Source organism: Rhinoraja longicauda, chromosome 14, assembly GCF_053455715.1.
Source record: "Rhinoraja longicauda isolate Sanriku21f chromosome 14, sRhiLon1.1, whole genome shotgun sequence".
Classification (NCBI taxonomy): domain Eukaryota; kingdom Metazoa; phylum Chordata; class Chondrichthyes; order Rajiformes; family Arhynchobatidae; genus Rhinoraja; species Rhinoraja longicauda.
The window spans coordinates 48604070-48627076 of NC_135966.1; the positions used below are offsets into that span (position 1 = coordinate 48604070).

At 43.2% G+C, this 23007-nt stretch overlaps 1 protein-coding gene across 1 annotated transcript in view; it reads left to right on the forward strand.

Moving 5' to 3' along the window:
- The window catches only part of LOC144600250 (dedicator of cytokinesis protein 2-like), a 706150-nt gene that overhangs the window by 215739 nt on the left and 467404 nt on the right, over positions 1 to 23007 (forward strand). Inside the window, exon 25 of the mRNA XM_078411810.1 lies at positions 2 to 108. Coding sequence (XP_078267936.1) covers positions 2 to 108 — 107 coding nt within the window. The remainder of the gene's footprint in view (position 1; positions 109 to 23007) is intronic.

The following is a 23007-nucleotide window of genomic DNA, read 5'->3' on the forward strand; positions in this document are numbered from 1 at the left end:
GTCGGCTCCTGTTGGAGTTTTACACTGGCATTCCACCCAATAAGCTGCAGAAACAGAAGATCCAGTCTTTGACCAACATTGTGCGCAGTGACCTCTTCAAGAGAAAAGGTGAGTGACTCGCAGGACTCTCAACACCCAACCGTGGATGTGGTGTGGGGTGGTGAGGATGTGGGGTGCAAGAGTTGGAGGGGGTTTGGGTGTATTATTGTCATGTGTACTGAGGTACAGTGAAATGCTTTGTTTTGCGTGCCATCCAAACGGAGCAGATGTACCATACATTAGTAGAGCTAACTAATAATGATTAGTTGATGTTTCAATCCCTGTGGTCAGTCGGCACCCCTGATGTTGGCAGTGGGATTGGAGGGGTGAAAGGGAGGGTAGGTACGCCATCAGGTGAGAGAGGGAGTGATGACTTTTTAACCACAGCTGATCCGTCTGTGGGAGATGTAGATAGAAGGAAATAAATGAGAACAGGGGAGAGAAAAAATAATTAACCTGGAATGCTAAGATGCAAGGAAAATGAAAGAGGAGCAAGAGTAGGTCATTCAGTCTTTTGGGGCTGTTGCACCATTCAGTTCAATCACAGGTGGTCCTTTATCTAGATATCATCTTCCCGCTCTCTCCCCAGACCCATTGAGGCTCCGTGTATTAAAAAAATCCATCTACCTCATTGCTAAGTCGATTAATCAACTTGGTCTCTGTGGATAGATACTCAATGGGTCAGACAGCCTCTCTGGAGAAAAGGAATAGGTGAGGTTTTGGGTCGAGACCCTTCCTCAGACCGAGAATCAGGGGTCAGAGAAAGGAGAGATATGGAACGAGAGATATAGACAGTGATGTAGAGAGATATAGAACAAACGAATGAAAGATATGCATGGAAGTAGCAGTGATATAGGAGAGAAGGAATGGGTGACGTTTCGGGAGAGATGCTGCCTGACCTGCTGAGTTACTCCAGCATTTTGTGTCTACCTTCGATTTAAACGAAGCAACTGCAGTTTTCTTTCCTACGGTGATAAAGGAAGCAGGCCATTATTAAGTATGTGCTTGTCAACCCTACTCAGCCTATGAGGGAGGGTATGAGATGAGGAGAAATGTCTTTAGTCAGCGGGGTGGTGAATCTGTGGAATTCTTTGCCGCAGAAGGCTGTGGAGGCCGTCAGTGGATATTTTAAAGGCAGAGATAGATGGATTCTTGATTAGTATAGGTGTCAGAGGTGATGGGGAGAAGGCAGGAGAATGGGGTTAGGAGGGAGAGACAGATGAGTCATGATTGAATGGCAGAGTAGACTTGATGGGCCGAGTGGCCTACTTCTACTCCTATCACTTATGGCCTTATGACCTTACACAAAAGTCTCATTACTCCATGAATCAGTCTGATGAACCTTTGTTGCACTCCCTGTGTAACCTTTCTCATGTAAGGATATTCAACAAAATATTGCAGGTGTAGTCAGACCAAGCCCACATGTAATTTGTAACAGATATCCTTGCTTCCTTTGTCAAACTTAAGCAAACATATCATTTGGTTTCTTAACTGGCTTTCACGACCTGCATGTTGCTTTAGGAGGCTGGTGAACAAACACAATTACCATAGTTTTTAGATCAATATTTCCCAGTCTGTTGCCTTTTAAGTTTCACTCTGCTTTCCGTTTTCTTTACCAGTGTGATTTAGTTTTGCTTTTATCCACATTATTTGTCACCTCATTCAAAGTATGAATGACTCAGAAATCTCTGCTTTCCACACAAAATTCACAATCCCACCCAGTTTGGCGTTGTCAGCAAAACACAAAATTATCACATTTAGTTTGCAAATCATTGGTATCTATCTGTTGAAGCTCGCTGGAGCCCAAGCATTGACCCCTGTGTGAAACTATCAGACACCGCCTCGAAACCATGAGAAAGGAGCTGAGTGGCAGGAGCTGTGGTTAAGATAGTGAAGGGTGTATGTGAGCAGGCAATGAAAGCTTGCTGATATTGAAACATCTATATTGGCGATTTTGGTTTTTTTGTTTAATGGCTTGGGAACTTTCAATTAAGTTGATGTGTGTCAGGTCAGATTTCCATAATAGTCATCATGGTGGCACAGTCATCAGTAGAGCAGCTGCCTTACGCCACTTGGGACCCATGTTCGATCCTGACTATGGTTGCTCGTCTGTATGGAGTTTGTACGTTCGCCCCGTGACCGCGTGGGTTTTCTCCGAGATTTCTGTTTTCCTCCCACACTCCAAACATGTACAGGTTAGTAGGTTAATTGGTTTGGTAGACATGTAATTGTCCCTGTTGTGTGTAGGATAGTGTAAGGGCGCGGGGATCGCTGGTCGGCGCGGACTCGTGCCGAAGGGCCTGTTTCCGTGCCATATCTCTAAACTAAACTAAGATAGTTGCATATCTAAGGATTCAGTACGATGCTGGTCTAATTGTGGCTAATGTTTACTTGCAGTTGTTAGCTACAGTTCCATTATTTATCTGTATATAAATTTGACTCGGTCCCGTTTTCAGTGAAAGAGTGACAGCAATGAATATATCATGATATAGTTCCATTAACCGTCTGACAACTGTACTGATCATAGATTTTCCTTCACTACTGCACATGAAGCTTATCAACCGTGAATGTCATAATCAGTTGTGTCTTGTCTTAAAAGACTTTATTGTCAGCTTTGATTATTGGTTTCAGTGCTGCTTAGTAAAACCAACACTTGTCGAGACCACTGTATATATTACCGTGACCAGAGGTGGGGTTTATTTGCTTGCGGGACTTGAATGTAACCTTATGTCAGTCCAGCAGATGAGTTTGGGCGAGCTCAGTTCTTTATTTACCAGCTGGAAACCATCACACCAGGTCTAGGCATAATTGAGAGCAAATTAATCAGTTTTGAACAGCAGGGCAGATGGGGGAGCATTACAGTGAGTGGAGGCTGGAATATTTTGTTCGTAGTTCATTTTTATTTTGGCCAGAACAATAGGAGTGTTGAGCACGGAGATAACTCCCAATATGCCCACAGTAATGAACTTGGGCACGGATTTCAAAAGCAGTGTGCCAACAGCGTCAGTGTGGGAGTCAAAGTGGCTGCAAAGGAAAAAAATAAAATAAAAGATCCTTCAGGTTAGAGATTCCACCCGTGAGTTTATAAAACGGACAGCATCGCAAGAATTCTCATCATCCTTCCCCAGTCATTTTCAGGTTGATGGGGATATACCTTGGCCAGCCATTAGCAAGGCAGTTTGTGAAATTGTTAAGATGGTCTGGTCCCAGGGAGTTCAGCCAGGCTGATGTTGCATTCACTTCATGGAATCACCGCATCAGTATGACGCGATGCAAGAAAATAACGTGGTGTGTGAAAGTTTTCCATAGGTAATTCAAGTTATAATACTTTCTCTTACTCTCTCCCTGTGCTTGTGAATTGGCATGACAGGGTAATAACACAGTGGCACTCACAGAATAAAAATAAGGCTGTTTCCAATTTGGCCATCACTTTCAATGCAATCAACGATCTGCAATTGTGAAACAAGGGACAACAAATCATTTGTAAAGCTAACGGAATATTATTGTTTCAGGCTGAATACAGACAAAGGGAGTTTATGATTCAGTTATATAGGGGATTGGCAAGACCGCATGTGTGATCGTTTGCACAGTATTGGTCCCTCTATTTAAGATAGGATGTAGATACTTTGAAAACTGTTCAGAGACTAATATCTTTAAAATGTGAAAACAAGGAACTACAGATGCTTGTTTACACAAAAGAACACAAAGTACTGGAGTAACTCAGCTGGTCAGGCTGCATCTCTGCGTAACATGGATAGGTGATGTTTCGTGTTGGGATCCTCCTTCAGACTGTCGAAAGAAGGGCCCTGAGCCACAATATCACCTATCCATGTTCTCCAGAGATGCAGCCTGACCTGCTGAGTTACTCCTTTTACCTGATAAGTGTGGATTGTCGTATGTGTGAAAGGCTAGACTAGCTAGATTTGCAACTGCTGGAGGAGTGAGAGAAGACTCGATGGGATGGATGTTTCCTCATGTCAGGGAAACCAAAGGGATCAATTTAAAATGGAGATTAGATGACATTTTCTTTCTGAGGGTCATGAGTAAATGAAGCCCTCATTCTCAAACGCTGGTTGGTGCAGACATTCACATGTTTTAAGGGAGAGGCAGATAAATTATTGATAAATGATGGGTGAAAAGATTACTCCGGGTAGATGGGAATGTGGAGTTGAAGTTACAATCAGTCCTGATCTGGTGAAGTGTTAAACAGGGTCCAGGGACCTACTCCTGCACCTAAATCAAATGCTACAAATGTATTCCTATCGGTTCGATCTGTTCCACTGCCTCATCAACAGCTCATTAATCAGGTCGGAAGGGAAAGAATTAGGATGAGAGGGAAAAGATTTAACTGGAACCCAAGGTGCAAGTTTTTTCACGGAGAATTTGGTTTATACATGGAACAAGCTGCCAGGGAAAATGGTTGTGGCAGGCATAATAACATTTAAAAGACTTTTCAATAGGAACATGGACAGGAAAGGTTTATAGGGATATAGGTCAAATGCAAGCAAGTGGGACGAGTTTTACTTTAGTTTCAGTTTTACTTTAGTTTGTTGTCACATATACTGAAAAGCTTTTGTTACGTGCTAACCAGTCAGCGGAAAGACAATACATGATTACAGTCGAGCCATTGCAGCGTATCGATATCATAGTTAAAGTAAGAAATGTTGCTGTAGGAATAGAGATACAAGAATGTGGAGTGATTGTAATATGCGTGTGTAGATCTGCTTCTGTGGTTTGGGCGCCATCTTGGAAGTGATCTTGCAATCTTGGAGTACGGATGGCTGCCTTTGAGTTGTTTCCTGGCTCGATTACTCCATGACTGTATTAATGCTGTTCTATCAATTGCAAATTGATCGATGTTATTTCCCAATAATCTATGCAGTACTAAATAGAAGCAGTTAACATTGAACAGTGACCAATTATCCAGAGAAGATGGCAGTCCAAAAATAGGAGCTTTGTTGAAGTAAAACTAGTAATAAATCAGTTGTGACCGTGAAGCTGTTGGATTGTTATGAAGATGCTGCCCCAGGTGACTGAAGTCCTCAGCTGGAGGAAACCCATTGTCTTATGTGGAATTCTGGTCTGAAGTGACAGAGTGTATAGTTAGCAGAACTGCTGCCAGACAGCTCCAGCAACCTTGCATCAACCCTGACCTTGGATACTACCTGGTTGGAATTTGCATTCCATCCCTGTGATCATATAGGTTTCCTCTGGCCACTCTGTCATTGAGTCATTGAGGCATACATCACGGAAACAGCTCCTTTAGCCCACTGAGTCTGTGTTGATCCAATTTTATGCTCCCCACACTCCCCTCAACTCCCCCCCCCCCCCACATACTTCCATGCTCCTACACACTGGAGGCAATTTATAGTAGCCAGTTTTTAGTTTAATTTATTGTTGTCATGTGTACCAAAGTGCAGTGAAAAGCTTTTTGTAGCGTGTGATCCAGTCAAAGAAAATTCTGTACACGATTACAATCAAGTCATTCACAGATAAAGGATAAAGGGTTCAACGTTTAGTGCTAGATAAAGTCCGATTAAAGGTAGTTCAAAGGTCTCCAGTGAGGTAGGTGGGAAGTCAGGCTGGTGAGAGGACGGTTCAGTTGTCTGATAACAGCTGGGAAGAAACTCTCCCTGAATCACGAGGTATGCATTTTCACACTTCTGTACCTCTTGCCTACTACGAGAGAGGGGAGAAGAGGGAGTGACCGAGGTGAGACTGGTCCTTGATTATGCTGACAGCTTTGCTGAGACAGGGTGGCCTACCGATGCACATGTCTTTGGGATGTGGGGTGGAAACCCACACATTCAGAGTGAGAATATGCAAACTTGACATGGAGGGCACCCAAGGTCAGGATTGAACCCGGATCCCTGGTGCTGGGAGGCAGTGGATCTACCAGCTACACACTCGTTCCACCCCAACATCCCAGATGTGTGCAGGTTGGTAGTTTAATTGATCACTGTAAATCACTTGGTGTGTCAATGAGGGGTAGAATCTAGGGGCAGTTGATGGAAATACAGGAGAATAAAATTGATATATGAAATTTTAGATTTAGAGATACAGCGCGGAAATAGGCCCTTCGGCCCACCGGGTCCGTGCCGCCCAGCGATCCCCACACATTAACACTATCCTACACCCACTAGGGACAATTTTTAAAAACATTTACCCAGTCAATTAACCTACACACCTGTACGTCTTTGGAGATTAATGATTAATAATAATGCTGATTAGTGTAAATTGGGTGCTAGGTGCTCACTTGATGGGCTGAAGGGTCTATTTCCATGTCTTATGCTCTATGACCATTAGTCTCGCAATTCTTTTAAATATCCATGTCGTCTCAGAAGACCTATCGATGGGGAGAAGGCAGGAACGGGGTACAGATTGTGGATGATCAGCCATGATCACGGTGAATGGCGGTGCTGGGTCAAAGGACCGAATGGCCTCCTCCTGCATCTATTGTCTATTGATACTCGTGTATTAAGGAAAACAATGCTTGCTAATATTTTTCGCATCTCAGTTATTCGTATAAAATTTAAAAGGATGAGGGGGGATCTTATTGAAACATATAAGATTATTAAGGAATTGGACACGCTTGAGGCAGGAAACATGTTCCCGATGTTGGGGGAGTCCCGAGCCAGGGGCCACAGTTTAAGAATAAGGGGTAGGCCATTTAGAACAGAGATGAGGAAAAACTTTTTCACTCAGAGAGTTGTAAATCTGTGGAATTCTCTGCCTCAGATGCTTTCAAGAGAGAGCTAGATAGAGCTCTTAATGATAATGGAGTCAAGGGATATGGGGAGAAGGCAGGAACGGGGTACTGATTGTGGATGATCAGCCATGATCACAGTGAATGGCGGTGCTGGCTCGAAGGGCTGAATGGCCTACTCCTGCACCTATTGTCTATTAAAATTTGCATAAAATAAAAAGGAGCATTTGCCATTAATAAATGTTAACTAAGCATTGGTCTCATTATTCTGACACCACAGATAAAATTGCCCAACAATTCCTGTTATATTTGAGTTAGAGTGTAGAAGGTGGAACAGTACCGCACAGTAACAGGCCCTTCAGCCCACAAGGTAGACACAAAATGCTGGAGTAACTCAGCGGATCAGGCAGCATCTCTGGAGAGAAGGACTCTGTGACGTTTCGGGTCGAGACCCTTCTTCAGACCTGAAACGTCATCCATTCCTTCTCTCCAGAGATGCTGCCTGACCCGCTGAGTTGCTCCAGCATTTTGTGTCTACCTTCGATTTTAACCAGCATCTGCAGTTATTTTTCCTACACCTTCAGCCCACAATGTCTGTGCCGTACATGATTTCCAGTTAAATCATCCTGCACATGATCCATATCCCTCCGCTCCATGCATATCCATGTGCCTATTTGATAGCCTCTTAAATGCTACTATTGTACCTGCCCCCAGTAACACCTCTGCCTGCACATTCCAGGTATCACCACTCTCTGTGTAAACTTTGGCCCTCTCAGAGTGAAAGCTATGTCCTCTGATCTTTGAGCAAGGAAGCAAGCTGGAAAACTGTTGGACTCTACTCACTGTGCGGATTCCCACAGTGATAGACGAGGCTGGCTGTGAAGATCAATGTGCCGGATTCACAACACTCATCATTTTATGGCAATTGATTTTAATCACCAGTCGTGGGAATGAAACTAATGAGGTGCATTAATCTTTGAGTTGCACTTCTCACAGAATGATACACAGGCATGAACCTTGCAATTTTGTGGGCCTGTTAAAGCAGCCTTGTATAGTTTCCAAAACTGCGAGCATTATGCCAGTGGTGAAGCCAAGTCTCAACTGCACTATTGTACAATTTTGACCATTTCTGCTTCCATTTGTCATTGCAATCATGATCAAATCTTGAATCAAAAGGTATTTGGTTTCAATCCTGTCCCAGAAGCTGAAGCACATAACCTGGGCTATATTCCCATGAAATAATGAGACCTGGACTGTTCTTTTGGATGAGATGTTAACCCAAGACTCATCTGCCCTCTCCAGTAGAAGATTAATCATGCCTTGCCAAGTGTTTATTTTTCTACCAATACCAATGAAACATCCTGGTTGGGAGACCTTGTAACATTTAAAGTGTCCTACCTCACCTCCTGCACAGTGGCAGGGGATGCACTTCAACAATACTGCATCATCCATTATCCAAGACTGAGGTACAATGTATTAAAAACATCCGTCCTTCCCACTAGTCCCACATCTAATCACCCAGATGATCATCCAGCATTAAAGCAGAAAATGTTAGAAATACTCAGCAGGACACTTGGAAAACTTGGAAAAGTTAGGAATAATGTAACTTAAAGTTGCTGAGTAAGAGGGGGTTTGGGAAGGTCAGAATAATAGTGAATAGTAAACAGAATAAAAGAGGCAGTGCAGCGTAGGTTCACGAGGTTAATCCCTGGGATGGAGGGACTGTCATATGAGGAAAGATTGGATAGACTGGGCATGTATTCACTGGAATTTAGAAGGAAGAGAGGGGATCTTACAGAAACGTATAAAATGATAAAAGGACTGGACAAGGTAGATGGAGGAAAAAATGTTCCTAATGTTGGGGGAGTCCACAACCAGGGGCCACAGTCTAAGAATAAAGGGGAGGCCATTTAAAACTGAGATGAGAAAAACACTTTTTAACCCAGAGAGTTGTGAATTTGTGGGATTCTCTACCACAGAAGGCAGTGGAGGCCAATTCACTGGATGAATTTAAAAGAGAGTTAGATTGAGCTCTAGGGGCTAGTGGAATCAAGGGGTATGGGGAGAAGGCAGGCACGGGTTACTGATTGTGGATGATCAGCCATGATCACAATGAATGGCGGTGCTGGCTCGAAGGGCAAAATGGCCTCCTCCTGCACCTATTTTCTATGTTTCTATTAAGAAATAGGGTGGTGCACAGAATGGAATATTTGACGCAGGTTAGGGTGGTGTGGGCTGAGAAAGGTTTGTAAAGGTTGGGTAATGTCAGGCAGTGTCCGAGCGAGGAGCAAATAGAACGAGGTGAATGAAGTCTGAAATATCAGAAAAGGTGGGGTCCAAATGCTGGAAATGTGCTATTTTAAACTGATATGCCCGATGAATGGAAATTGCTGTATTCAGTGTTGAGTGCTGTAAGCTGTAATGTGCCAAGTTAGGGGCCAAGGTGCCTTTTCCCAAGCTTCCATTGTGCTTGACCTTGAGGTCAGAGTGGGAAATGGGATGGTGAATCTGTTGTTGGTCCCCCCGATATAGAGGAGACACATTGTAGGCACTGGATAGTCGACCTCATTGGAAGAAAGGCAAGTGAAAGGCAAGTTTCGCTTGAAGGGAAAGTTTGTGTTGCTAAACAACAGTGAGTGGATAGGTAAAGGGGCAGGTGTTGCATTTCTTGTGGTTGCATGAGATCGTGTCACGGGAAGGGTAGTGGGCGCTGCGGGAGTTTGGGCGAAAGGTCCCTTAGAACTCTGAAGGGGGATGGGGGCGGGGAGCAAAAATATATCGGGCTGCCATTGGAGTTGAACTCCTGGCTGAAATTCCAGAGGTTGGTGGGGTGGAAGACGAGGTTAAGGTGAGGATCTGGGTGAGTGTGAGAGCAAAGATGCAGCAAATGGCAGAGACATGGCTGGGAGCCCTGTGAATTATGGATGAGGAGAAAGAAAGATCTATCAATGGGGAAAGTAATGTCATCTGAGCAGATTCAATAACATTGGGGGAGACAGAGAACGAATTGGAGTCCCTGAAAGAAGCAAAATGGTAGTGAGATAGAGGCAGGGAGTACTTGGAAATCTCCATGGGTTTCCAGTGGACATTGGATGCCAACATCGGGCTTAAAATGCAGATGGAGAATTTCAGTAATGGAATGGGAGAGTCAAATTATTGTGAAAACGAGATCTGAGTGAAAGTTGGCAGCAAATCTGATGAAACATTCGACTTCTGTGCAAACATCCTGAATATAGTTCCCAATGGACCGAGAAACAGAGGTGGCAGGGTGGAGTTTGCTGCCTTTCGATCTGCACCGAAACATTGCTTGCTCCAAATACTTCACATAAAAATACATCAATAGCTGAGACGAAATATGCAGATGCTGGTTTACACCGAAGATAGACACAAAATGCTGGAACAACTCAGTGGGTCAGGCAGCATCTTTGGAGGGAAGGAATGGGTGACATTTCAGGTCGAGACCCTTCTTCAGACTTCAGACCCGAAACGTCACCCATTCCTTCTATCCAAAGATGCTGCCTGTCCCGCTGAGTTACTCCAGCATTTTGTGTCTAACGAGGTAGTTAAATCAGTTATTATTATTGCACAATGCTCGAAGGAGGCGAGAAAGCTTAATTAAATGTTTCACCTTGTGAACATAAGGAACAGAATATAAAATACGATCTGTTGAAGCTAATCTGCAATATTTCCAGCCAGGGTTCTACAGCTTTCTAACTGAATGTGGTTGATTCATGGTGCCAATTGTGTCCTCTTGGCAGCTTATATGCACTCACAGCTATTTATTGCACAGTATCGGGGCTTTGTGCATGGGGCCTCAGTCCATTCAATCTGGCACCTTTGCTACTTTCAGATCAGATTACAGCACAGCAACATAATGATCTCATTGTGACCATGAAGGCAGCAATTTATTCCACATTCATTGACATGTTTCATAATAAAACTATTGGTTCAAAACTTTCCACAGAAGTTTCACTCAGGAGGTTTGGATATTGGTGTATCCCTTTCCCTTTCCCTTATTCTCTCTTGCCGTGAAAGGTTCCCAGTCCTGAAGCATAAACTGTTTCTCTTTTCACAGTGCTACTTGACACCTTGACCGTTTCTAGCATTTTCTGCTTTTTATTTCAGATTACTAACATCTGCAGTTATTTCAAAATTTCCTTTCAAGATTGCCCTGAGAAGACATGACAGGTAGTTCTGCTACGATGGATAGTTCTGCTACGATGGATAGTTCTGCTGTTATGTGGTAGAACCATAATCTACCATGAATCGAAGGACACAGAGTGCTGCAGTAACTCAGCGGGCCAGGCAGCAAGTCTGGAAAACATGGATAGGTGATAGTTTGGGTTGGAACCCTTCTTCAGCCTGATTGTAGGGGGGTGGAAAGCAAGCTGGGAGATTGGAGAGGCAGGACAGAGCGCGGCAGGCAAATGTCCTTATCTGCTGGTACATGTAATTCCTGGTTTCCACAATCCACGATGGTTGGATCCACTTGTCAACTTCCAAAGCATCTTTCAAGTGGTTCTTTAGTTGCTGATCAAAATTGTGCTTTACCCAATTTGCCCTGAGTAATACAAATTGTGTGATTCATCAATCCCATAATATCCAATTTGCCTTATGGAAACACTCATTGAGGCAGAACTCCTATAGATAAGCTCACCTCCATAAATTATTTTGATTTTTAAACTGAGTTAATACAACTGAGTATGTCAAGTTTATAGATAGTTGAGAGTCAACCACACTGTTGTGGAACTGGAGTCACAGATGGGTCAGTCTGGGTGAACAACATAGGTTTTGTTCACTGAATGTGTGGCAGTTATTAGTGTTTCAGGACAATCCAACTGTTGTGGTGACACACTTATCCACATTAGTCTTTGGAAACTACTCAAATCCACAATTTGCCATCGTTGGATTTGAGTTTATGTCTTCTGAAGTATTACTTTGACCCTCTCACTGTTAGTCATTGATGTGTAATGTATTGGAATAAAGTCGAGGTGTAAATGGCAAACAAAGAAATGGGAATTAGGCTTTTAAAGAGATTACAAGATTTAATCAATACCATGGATGTTTAGCAAGAAAAAAGGCACTGCTGGATCTGGTAATGGGTAATGAAGCAGAACAGATACGGGAAGTGGCTCTTAGTTACAGTGATCACAGCAAAGCCCGTTTCAAGGTTAGGACTGACAGCAACATAGGGAGAACAATGAGTAACGCAATAGATTGAAAAAAGAGCAAAATGTAAGAAAGGTTTGCTGAGGGATATGGATTATGTGCAGATAGATAAGAGTTGGTCTTGGCATCATGATCATCACAGACATAGTGGTCCAAAAGGGCCTGTTATGGTGCTGTACTGTTTTGTGTTCTGTGTTTTAACTCCCTCAGCACTGCAACCAAATGCCAGCTTAGTTTTTTTAAACATAAGTTACTCAAGCAGGGCTGTGTCGGAGCTCACAAAGTGAGTCACAACTGACATGCAGAAAGGAAAGGACAAAGAAAGAGATGCCAAAAGGCATCGATAAGGTAGGAGAATTCTAAGGAGACGACACTCATAAAGAGTACTTGAGCTGAATGGCCTGATTATTGGCTCAAAGGGCCATATTATCCAACCTCACTTACGGTTTCAGTAAAGCAGACATCCAGTTGAATAGCAAAACATCATACTACTTTTAAGTTCTATTTCCCTTGTCCCTAAAGAGCAATCAGTTCTGACAGAGAATAGGTTTCAGTTGCTTAGAGCAATTCTTCCAGGGTAAACAACAACTAGAGAATGGAGGATAATAATAAGGATCCCAACCTGAGTACCGACAACGATTCTCATTTAAGAAGCTTCTCCAAAGAAAATCATTCTTCTTGGAGCACAGAAAATTGGATGTGCAAGCCTGCTAGGAAAGTTTTCAAATTCATGGACCTGGGGTTTAATTTTGAGCTCTCCATTAATCTTTATATACAGAGCACTGACACCCAGAAATGAAACCAGACACACACAACACATTAGCTGTAAAACTGAACCATGTAGCATTGTCTTTAGACGCTCTAGGTGACAGTTAGCTTCTCCTATAAATCTTGCATTGAGCGTACGTATTTAGTACGCCCTGTGAGGTCGAGCAATTTCGGTGGGAATGTAATGCGGATGTGAAATATTACCAGGAGTGTTTCGTGACATCAGTCCTGGTGGGATGTTAATTTGTGACCAATCTTGCCAAATTACTCTGTGAAGATCTAAGTGAGAGGGCGGCACAGTGGTGTAGCGGTAGAGCTACTGCCTTGCAGCGGCAGAGACCAGAGTTCGATCCTGACAAGGTGCTTGTCTGTACGGAGTTTGTACGTTCTCCCCATGACCTGCGTGGGTTTTTTTTTAGATCTTCGGTTTCCTCCCGCACTCCAAAGTCATGCAGTTTTGTAGGTCTTGTAGGCTTGGCATATTGCATAAAAATGTAAAAATTGTCCCTGATTGTGTGCATGGGGTAGTGTTAACGTGTGGAGATCGCTGGTCAGTGCGGACTCGGTGGGCCGAAGAGCCTGTTTCCGCACTGCATCTCTAAACTAAATCTAAACTAAACTGATACTGTGTGCTAACCATCAACTTGGCATTCGCCAGCTGAGTGGCTGGACCTGCATCAAAAGAAGTAATAAAAAGGGACCGCAGAAAATGGATGGGTGACCTTGCAGGGCGTGACCCTTCTTCAGACTGATTATAGTGGAGGGGAGAAAATGGATGTGAGAGAGAAAAAAAACAGGACACTCAGGGCCAGCAACTGGTGATCTCAGGTAAGGAGGTTTCCTGATAAGCCGATTGTTGGCAAGAGGCAATGTGAGCCCAAGAGAGATACATCATTGCAAACGGTGGACTGGTTCATTGACGTTTAGTGGAGGAAGGGGAGGGGGGAGAAGGAGGTGGGGGGGGAGAAGGAGGTGGGGGGGGAGTGACATGTTTGTAGAGTTACCTAAAATTGTTCAAATTGCTGGGTTGTAAGCTACCCAAGTGAATTATGCGGAACTGCTCCTCCAATTTGCGTGTGGCCTCATCCTGGAAACGCGGTGGGTGGTGGATATATGGAACGAGCTGCCAGAAGATGTAGTTGAGGCAGATACGATTGCAATCTTTAAAAGATATTTCGACAGGTACATACAGTAGATAGGAAATGTTTAAAGGGGTATGGGCCAAACATGGGCAGATGGGACCAGTGTAGACGGGGCAGTTTGGTCTTCATGGAAAGTTGGGCCAAACTGGTAATTGAAAATTGGTCCTAGTGTGCAGATGAGTGGTAGAATCCGGTAGTTGTTGACAGGAATGCGAGAATAAAAAATGGGATGAATGTAGGAATGTTGGAAATATGTGGTTGATGGTCAAATTGGACTCAGTGGGTTGAGGGGCCTGTTACCATGCTGTATCTTTCACTGACTTTTGGACTCAAAACAAAAATCAACAATTGCGGGCGGCACGGTGGCGCAGCGGTAGAGTTGCTGCCTAACAGCGTTTGCAGCGCCGGAGACCCGGGTTCGATCCCGACTAGGGGTGCTGTCTGTAGGGAGTTTGTACGTTCTCCCCGTGGCCACGTGGGCTTTCTCCGAGATCTTCGGTTTCCTCCCACATTCCAAAGACGTACAGGTATGTAGGTTAATTGGCTTGGTATAAGTTTAAATTGTCCCTACTGTGTGTAGGATAATGTTAATGTGCGGGGATCGCTGGTCGGTGAGGACGGGCCTGTTTCTGCGCTGTATCTCTAAACTAAACTAAACAAAAATTATTATTTAAAGCTGTATTTATAAACTGGTCAAGTCAAAGAATATCAATAAGATCTTCTAGATTCTTCTAGATTCTTAGATCTGTAAGATCAGAGATATAATTGCCAATGTTGTGCCCATATCCTTCTAATCCTGTCCTTTTCATCCACCCATCCAGATGTATTTTAAATGTTGTTATAGTACCTACCTAAAAACCCTCCTCCAGCGCTTCATTCCATATACCCACCCCCTTCTGTGTGAAATAGTTGCCCCTCAGGGGTTCCTATTAAATCTTTCCCCTGTCACAAACATATACCCTCTGGTTCCTGATTCTCCTACTCTAGGTAAATGACTATGCATTCACCCCATCCATTCCTGCCATGATCTCGTACACTTGTATCGGATTCCGGCGCTCCAAGGAATAAAGGCCTAGCTTGCCCAACCTCGTAAGCCTGCACATACAGGATGACCAAACCTGAACACAATATTCCAAATGTGGCCCGACCAAGCCATGTCCAACTATAACTAAGATATTGCATCATGGTTTGGTTTGCAGGTGTAGTATTACACCTGGTCACCTCCATGTTGGAGAATAAGAGAATAACTGCAGATGCTGGTACAAATCGAAGGTATTTATTCACAAAATGCTGGAGTAACTCAGCAGGTCAGGCAGCATCTCAGGAGAGAAGGAAAGAAGGAAAGAAAGAACCAGGGGGTATATGTTTGTGAGAGGGGAAAGATTTAATAGGAACCCCTGAGGGGCAACTATTTCACACAGAAGGGGGTGGGTATATGGAAACGTCGCCCATTCCTTCTCTCCTGAGATGCTGCCTGACCTGCTGAGTTACAGCATTTTGTGAATAAATACCTGCCTTGCTGGAGAGGATTGATTGCAACTCCACCCTGTGCAGGTTAGGAGCTGGTATCTCCTACGGCCTTCAACTCCTCACACACATTTCCAGGTTTCAAGTGTCCCATCAGACTTCAGTTGCAGGCCGTCGCGCCAAGGTCTCGGAGAAAAACCTGCTTACAACCTCAGCGTCTGGATCCTCCTGATCTCACGCTTGCCTGGTGACCAACCAAACGTGGCCATAGTGAGGCCCACCGGAAATTGGAGGAACAGCACCTCATATTTCGCCTGGGCAGCTTGCAGCCCAGCGGTATGAACATCGATTTCTCCAACTTTAGATAATTCCTCTGTCCCTCTCTTCCCCTCCTCCTTCCCAGATCTCCCTCTATCTTCCTGTCTCCACCTATATCCTTCCTTTGTCCCGCCCCCCTGACATCAGTCTGAAGAAGGGTCTCGACCCGAAACGTCACCCATTCCTTCTCTCCTGAGATGCTGCCTGACCTGCTGAGTTACTCCAGCATTTTGTGAATAAATACCTTCGATTTGTACCAGCATCTGCAGTTATTTTCTTATATAACCAAACGTCAGGACTCAGCTGGTACTGCGCATGTCAGATCAAGCGATGGTGAGGAAATAGAGCAGGATGTGAGGGGGAGGATTAGAAAAATAGAAAAACAGGTGCAGGAGTAGGCCATTCGGCCCTTCGGCCCATTCAATATGATCATGGCTGATCATCTAAAATCAGCACCCCGTTCCTGCTTTTGTCCCCATATCCCTTGATTCCTTTAGTCCTAAGAACTAAATCTAACTCTCTGTTGAAAGAGGAAGTGAGGAGGAGGGATGAATGTGAGTGCACTGGCATTTTTCATAAAGCCGTAGAGACTTAAGGCATGGGAGCAGGGTCTATGGCCCACTGAGTCCATTCTGACCGTCACCAGCCATTTACGCCCACAGTATGTTATTCCCACATTTTTATTTTCCCATTACATCCCTCATTGACTCCACCTGCATTTCTTACTGACTCGGAATAGCAGCCTACATACTCAAGGGCCAGTTACACCTCGGTCATTTCTACTTCTCCGTAACAGTAGCCGTGTAACACTATATGTAACACTATATTACACTGTAACACTATATTCTGCACTCTTCCATTTTTTTTTGCACTGTACTTGTGTATATTATGATTTGACAGGACAACACACGCTGTTTTTCCCAGTGTATCTCAGTGTACGGGACAAAAACAACAAACAAACCTGTGGCAAGTTACTCCATGCTGCAAATTTCCATCACACATCCTGCAATATCCTCCACAATTCCTGATTTATCCCGTTGTCAGCTTCAAGTGTTTCTAGTACCTCAGAAAACGACAGCCTGTGGATCATGATTGGGACATGGACCCAGCCAGGGGCTGACATAGTAACAGGGCTCATCTGATTAGACCGTGTTGTTCGAGGTGTGTGGATCCATGTCAATGGTGTTTTTTTTACCCTGGAGTCAATTCCACCTTTCTGAAAGTATGTCACTGACAGTGTGTTCAGGTCATTACTGGGGTGAAACACATTCTTCAGTCCTTCAATTTGCTGATCATTCCAGAACTAAGGGTTAAGCAGGAAATAGTGTGGCATCTCCTTGAGGGTAATGGGCTGTCTCACAAAATGGACTAATTTGTGGAATTAAAGAAACTGAATAGAGATGGTATAAATGGCTTGTGAGGCAGTGCATGGTGAGGTTTATTAGCCTCTGGACCAAGTGGACCCGTTGGGCCCAAACCTCTCCTGCATTGGTGCAGCACCCTCTCCTCCCCCCCTTCCTCCCCTCCCCCCCTTCCCTCCCCCCCTCCCAGCCCTACCTCCCTTCCCTTCCTCCCTCCTCCCCTTCCTCCCTCCTCCCCTCCCCTGAAGAAGAGTCCCAGGACTGCACATCACAAAATAAGATCCATTATTTGTTAAATCTCATTCTTTGCCTGGAAGAAATGTAGGTAGGTTTAATGGAGATGTGTGGGAAGGAACTGCAGATGCTGGTTTACATCGTAGACACAAAATGCTGGACAGGCAGCATCTCTGGAGAGAAGGAATGGGTGATGTTTCGGGGCAAGACCCTTCTTCAGACTGGTCCATTCTTGATGCATATTAAGACACTCACAGACATGCCTCATAATGATGCACTTGGATTATAAACATATAGTATGCGGAGAGGGAAACTAGAGATATGGAAGGGTAAGGTGTGAAAATGACAGGTCAAAGCAGATGGTTATCAAGGAAATGTAGAATGGTACGTTGTTGGGTGAGGGGAAGGTGACAATGAAGGTATTTATTCACAAAATGCTGGAGTAACTCAGCAGGTCAGGCAGCATCTCGGGAGAGAAGGAATGGTTGACGTTTCGGGTCGAGACCCTTCTTCAGACTGAGTTATCTGCAGAGCATCTGGAGTTATTTTCTTACACAGAAGGTGACAATGAGGCATACAAACAGTAGCAATAGTCAGGACCATGAAACTAGTCAGAGAACGAGGGTGGGGGAAGGATGGAGAGGGTGGAAAAACAAGGCTTACCTGAAGTTAAAGAGATCAATAATTGTCTCTGTTCAAGGGCCACGACCTGCTGGTCCTTATAATGTATGGTATTTATCCAGTGAACATTGGCGACAAACATGAGGAAACATTTAAAGTGCATTGAGTCCCAGGAATGCTTGACTGACTACTGACTGCTGACTGCCAGCTGGAAGTATTTAGTACAATACTCCCTTGGTACAAAACAGGTTTCTTTCGACCATAAGGTTAACCACACTAAAAGTCCAACAGTGTGGAAGAGCCTGACACTCTTGAGTTAGAAGTGAAGGTGTCCATTTTATTGGCAGTCAGCCACTAACACTAACAACCGTATGATCAGGCCTTTTGCATCCTACTTATTGGTTTTATATTCAGAATGCATCCCTGCCAGTTAAAGTAGATTAAATTGGAAAAAGAATATAAAAAGACCTAGATTTATTTCACAGTTTTGCATTGCCAGCACTCCTCATGCCCAATAAATTATATTTTTTAGTGCGTTCATAACAGTTGAGATAGCCACACATACTGCACGCTTGCTCACAAGGTAAACCCTCCAGGATGAAACAAGATCAACTATTTTGGAAGGACAAATGTTGGTGGTAGAAACAAGGATATGCCCTTTTGTTTCTTCAAATTGGACCAGATCAGGCTGTTAATTAACACACTATTGATAACGGCACTTCTGTCCCCAGTTCAACCCTCCTTCAACTTTACCATATTATCAATATTGACACATTAGTGTAAAATTTTGATCTGGGCTTTGAAGCAATTATCACCAAACATAGAAGCAAGAATTCTACATTATTACCAAATGAAGTCTTCATACATGGGAACTAATTCAGTCTTATCCATCATTGGCTTTGGTTGCCCAAGTCAATTTCGACTGCCTTAAAGAGATCAACTACCTATGCAATCAGTGCAAATTTTTTGGGATCACCAGTGACTATCAGTCACACATCTATTTCCATTTGGTCAGAAATTGCTGATCTGTCATCCTCACTCGATCAATGTTTAGGGGTTTTGTGACAAATTGTGGTGGTACCCTCTTGTAAATCTTGTCAGAATTGTCCCAAAACCAAATAAACACATATAAAAACACACACACAAAAATAGCTTTAATCAGGATAGATGAGTTTGCTCTGCTTAATGGATCAGATTAATAAAGCCCCTTCTTCCAATTCTCCAAACTTTCCCAAAACAAGTACATTTCGTCTATCCTGGACTGAATTTGAATTGGCAGCTCTCAGTATTGAAGAACACTCACTGAGTCAAAAGTATACCCAATCATTCCACCAACAGAGGTAAAGTCCAATGTTAATTAATAAAGCTGCTGTTTAAATATGATATGAGGCGTTAACTTCCAAGCACGGGTGCACTTGGATTTTCTCTCCATGATTGGAACCGGTGGCTGAATTCATAAGGAAAAAAAAAGAGCTTATGCTAAACAGTGCAGAAATGTTAATTTCCCACAGGATTTCTAAAGCTCACCAAAGCCAACAAATTTAAACATGACAAATAAAAGGAGAATAACTTTAGAGCAGAGTTGTGAGAGAATTGGCCCCAATATAATACAACATTGCAAGAAGAGAGTGATTTATTTGAGATGCTTGTTATCATTCTAACGTCCTGCATCCCAGTTGAATGTAGACTGCACATTGAGGCAGGGGGGCGTGAAGAGTAGAACATTTGTAACTAACAGTATTATAAGAAATGAATGTGAGCATAGTGACTGTAAGCGAAACAAGTAGAGTAGTGATGGAAATTAGGATGATTAAAGAAGAGGAGGTACGGACACTTTTGAAGAATATAAAAGTGGATAAGTCTCCAGGTCCTGATAGGATATTCCCTAGGACATTGAGGGAAGTTAGTGCAGAAATAGCAGGGGCTATGACGGAAATATTTCAAACGTCATTAGAAACAGGGATGGTGCCGGAAGATTGGTGCATTGCGCATGTTGTGCCTTTGTTTAAAAAAGGTTCTAAAAGTAAACCTAGCAATTATAGACCTATTAGTTTGACGTCTGTGGTGGGAAAATTAATGGAAAAGATACTTAGGGACAATATATATAATTATTTGGATAATCAAGGCCTGATTAGAAACAGTCAACATGGATTTGTGCCTGGAAGGTCATGTTTGACTAATCTTCTTGAATTTTTTGAAGAGGTTACCAGGGAAATTGATAAGGGCAAGGCTGTGGATGTTGTCTATATGGACTTCAGTAAGGCATTTGACAAGGTTCCACATGGAAGGTTGATTAAGAAGGTTAAATCGTTGGGTATTAATAGTGAGGTTGCAAGATGGATTCAACAATGGCTGAATGGGAGATACCAGAGGGTAACGGTTGACAATTGTATGTCAGGTTGGAGGCCAGTGTCTAGTGGAGTGCCCCAAGGATCTGTGTTGGGTCCACTGTTGTTTGTCATTTACATTAATGATCTGGATGATGGTGTGGCAAATTGGATTAGTAAATATGCAGATGATACTAAGATAGGTGGAGTAGTTGATAGTGAGGTAGATTTTCAAAGTCTACAGAGAGACTTGGGCCTTTTGGAAGGGTGGGCTGAAAGATGGCAGATGGAGTTTAATGCTGATAAGTGTGAGGTGCTGCATTTTGGTAGGACAAATCAAAATAGGACGTACAGGGTAAATGGTAGGGAATTGAGGAATGCAGTGGAACAGAGGGATCTGGGAATAACTGTGCATTGTTCCCTGAAGGTGGAATCTCATGTGGATAGGGTGGTGAAGAAGGCGTTTGGTATGCTTGCCTTTATAAATCAGAGCATCAAGTATAGAAGTTGGGATGTAATGTTGAAATTGTACAGGGCATTGGTGAGGCCGAATCTGGAGTATGGTGTGCAGTTCTGGTCGCCAAATTATAGGAAGGATGTCGACAAAATGGAGAGGGTACAGAGGAGATTTACTAGAATGTTGCCTGGGTTTCAGCACTTAGGCTACAGAGAGAGGTTGAACAGGTTGGGTCTTTATTCTTTGGAGCGTAGAAGGTTAAGGGGGGACTTGATAGAGGTTTTTAAAATTATGAGAGGGACGGACAGAGTTGACGTGGGTAGGCTTTTCCCTTTGAGAGTGGGGAAGATTCCAACAAGGGGACATAGCTTCAGAATTGAGGGACAAAGGTTTAGGGGTAACATGAGGGGGAACTTCTTTACTCAGAGGGTTGTGGCTGTATGGAATGGGCTTCCGGTGGAAGTGGTGGAGGCTGGCTCGATTTTATTATTTAAGAGTAAATTGGATAGGTATATGGATAGGAGGGGATTGGAGGGTTATGGTCTGAGTGCAGGTAGATGAGACTAGGTCAGGGAGAATGGTCGGCGTGGACTGGTAGGGCCGGACAGGCCTGTTTCCATGCTGTAGTTGTTATATGTTATATGTTATATGAAATGAAACAAAGCTGTTTTTTAAAGGCCTATTATAACTAAATAGTCATAATAATATAGTGATAATTGTTATACTGTTAACATTTCTCAATAAATTCATTCTCTAAAACATGCAAGCTGAAAAAAATAGAGAGCCTTTCATGTTGACATCCAAATTGACTGCAATGGCACTGAGATCAAATAGGGTTTTTTTTTGTTTCTTTTTCGAAAATTAAATTATTTTTTCTATTTGAAGGCGCTTAAACAATTAAACATGATAAATGAATGGTGAATCAAAATACTAAACAACACTAAAGGGCAGCACGGTGGCGCAGCAGTAGAGTTGCTGCCTTGCAGCACTTGTAGCACCGGAGACCCGGGTTCTATCCCAACTACGGGTGCTGTCTGTACGGAGTTTGCACGTTCTCCCCGTGACCGCGAGGGTTTTCTCTGAGATCTACAGTTTCCTCCCATACACCAAAGACGGACAGGTTTGTAGGTTACTTGGCTTTCTATAAATATAAATTGTCCCTAGCGTGTGTAAGATAATGTTAATGTGCGGGGATAGTTGGTCTGGCCCTGCTTGGTGGGCCGAAGGGCATGTTTCTGAGCTGTATCTCTAAACTAAACTAACCATCTGAAATCAAACAGAGACATCTAGAATCATTAAATTGGTCAGGCAGCATTTATGGAAAATAAAACAGAACTCGAATGAAGGGTCCAGATCAAGTTCAAAGTCGTTTATTGTCAGGTGCACAGGTTTGGTGAGGTACAGGTATGATGAAACATCTTGCTTGCAATACCATCCCTCGACTTCTCTATTGCACTCTGTTTACTCTGTTTCTCTGTCCACCTATGCAACCTGACCTGCCGAGTGTTTCTGTAAATGAAATGGGAATGCACTGTAATTACTTGTCAGCATCTCCCAACTCATGACTTCCATGTCCAGGAAGAACAAACATTTAAGCTGCATGGAATTAACTAACCCACGAAGGTCCACTACCAAATTCCAACCCTCCAAATTAGACGGTGCCTTTTAGATCTAAATCTTACCAGCGCTATGTGCGACCCTTCACCAGTCGGGCTCTAACGGTCCATGTAGGCGACTTACCTTCTTCAAGTTAATGAGGGATGGACAATTCCAGCACTGTCCATATTCTAAGAGAGAATAAGTTAAAAATGTGTCTGTTCAGAAGTTGTGTGGACATAAACCACCCATTTTGTTTTACTTAGATGTAGCACCACAAATATTACATGCACTGTAAATGGGAACTGACATTTAATCAGATGGCAATCCAAATGAACAACAATTAGTTTAATGATTTGGAGGAAGGCCATTTGTTTAAGTGTCACTTCCATGACAGTAAAGAGCAGAAAACAAGAGCTGGGACAAAGAATTGAAAGAACTGGAACAGTATACATTTACAACGAGGAAGAAGAAAAGCAGTAAGGAAACCCAAAGGAAAAAAATGAACAATAATATTTCAAGGCGAGCAGGAAAATACAAAAAAAGAGAGAGAGAGTAACTAGCCTGTGGAGAGTTAAAGGAAAAACATTGGGTGACCTAACAAAATGATTTTGCAGTAAAGGAGCTGAGGGAATGGATGTTAACCAAACTATTGGTCTGCTTCCAAAACCATTGCATTTCACCATAAACAACAAAATCCAAACCCTGCAACAATTTCCTGTATGAATCCTAGTGGTCATTGTAAAACTGTTTTACTTATCATCTAATGATGATAAGATCATCATTATATACCGTACGCCAG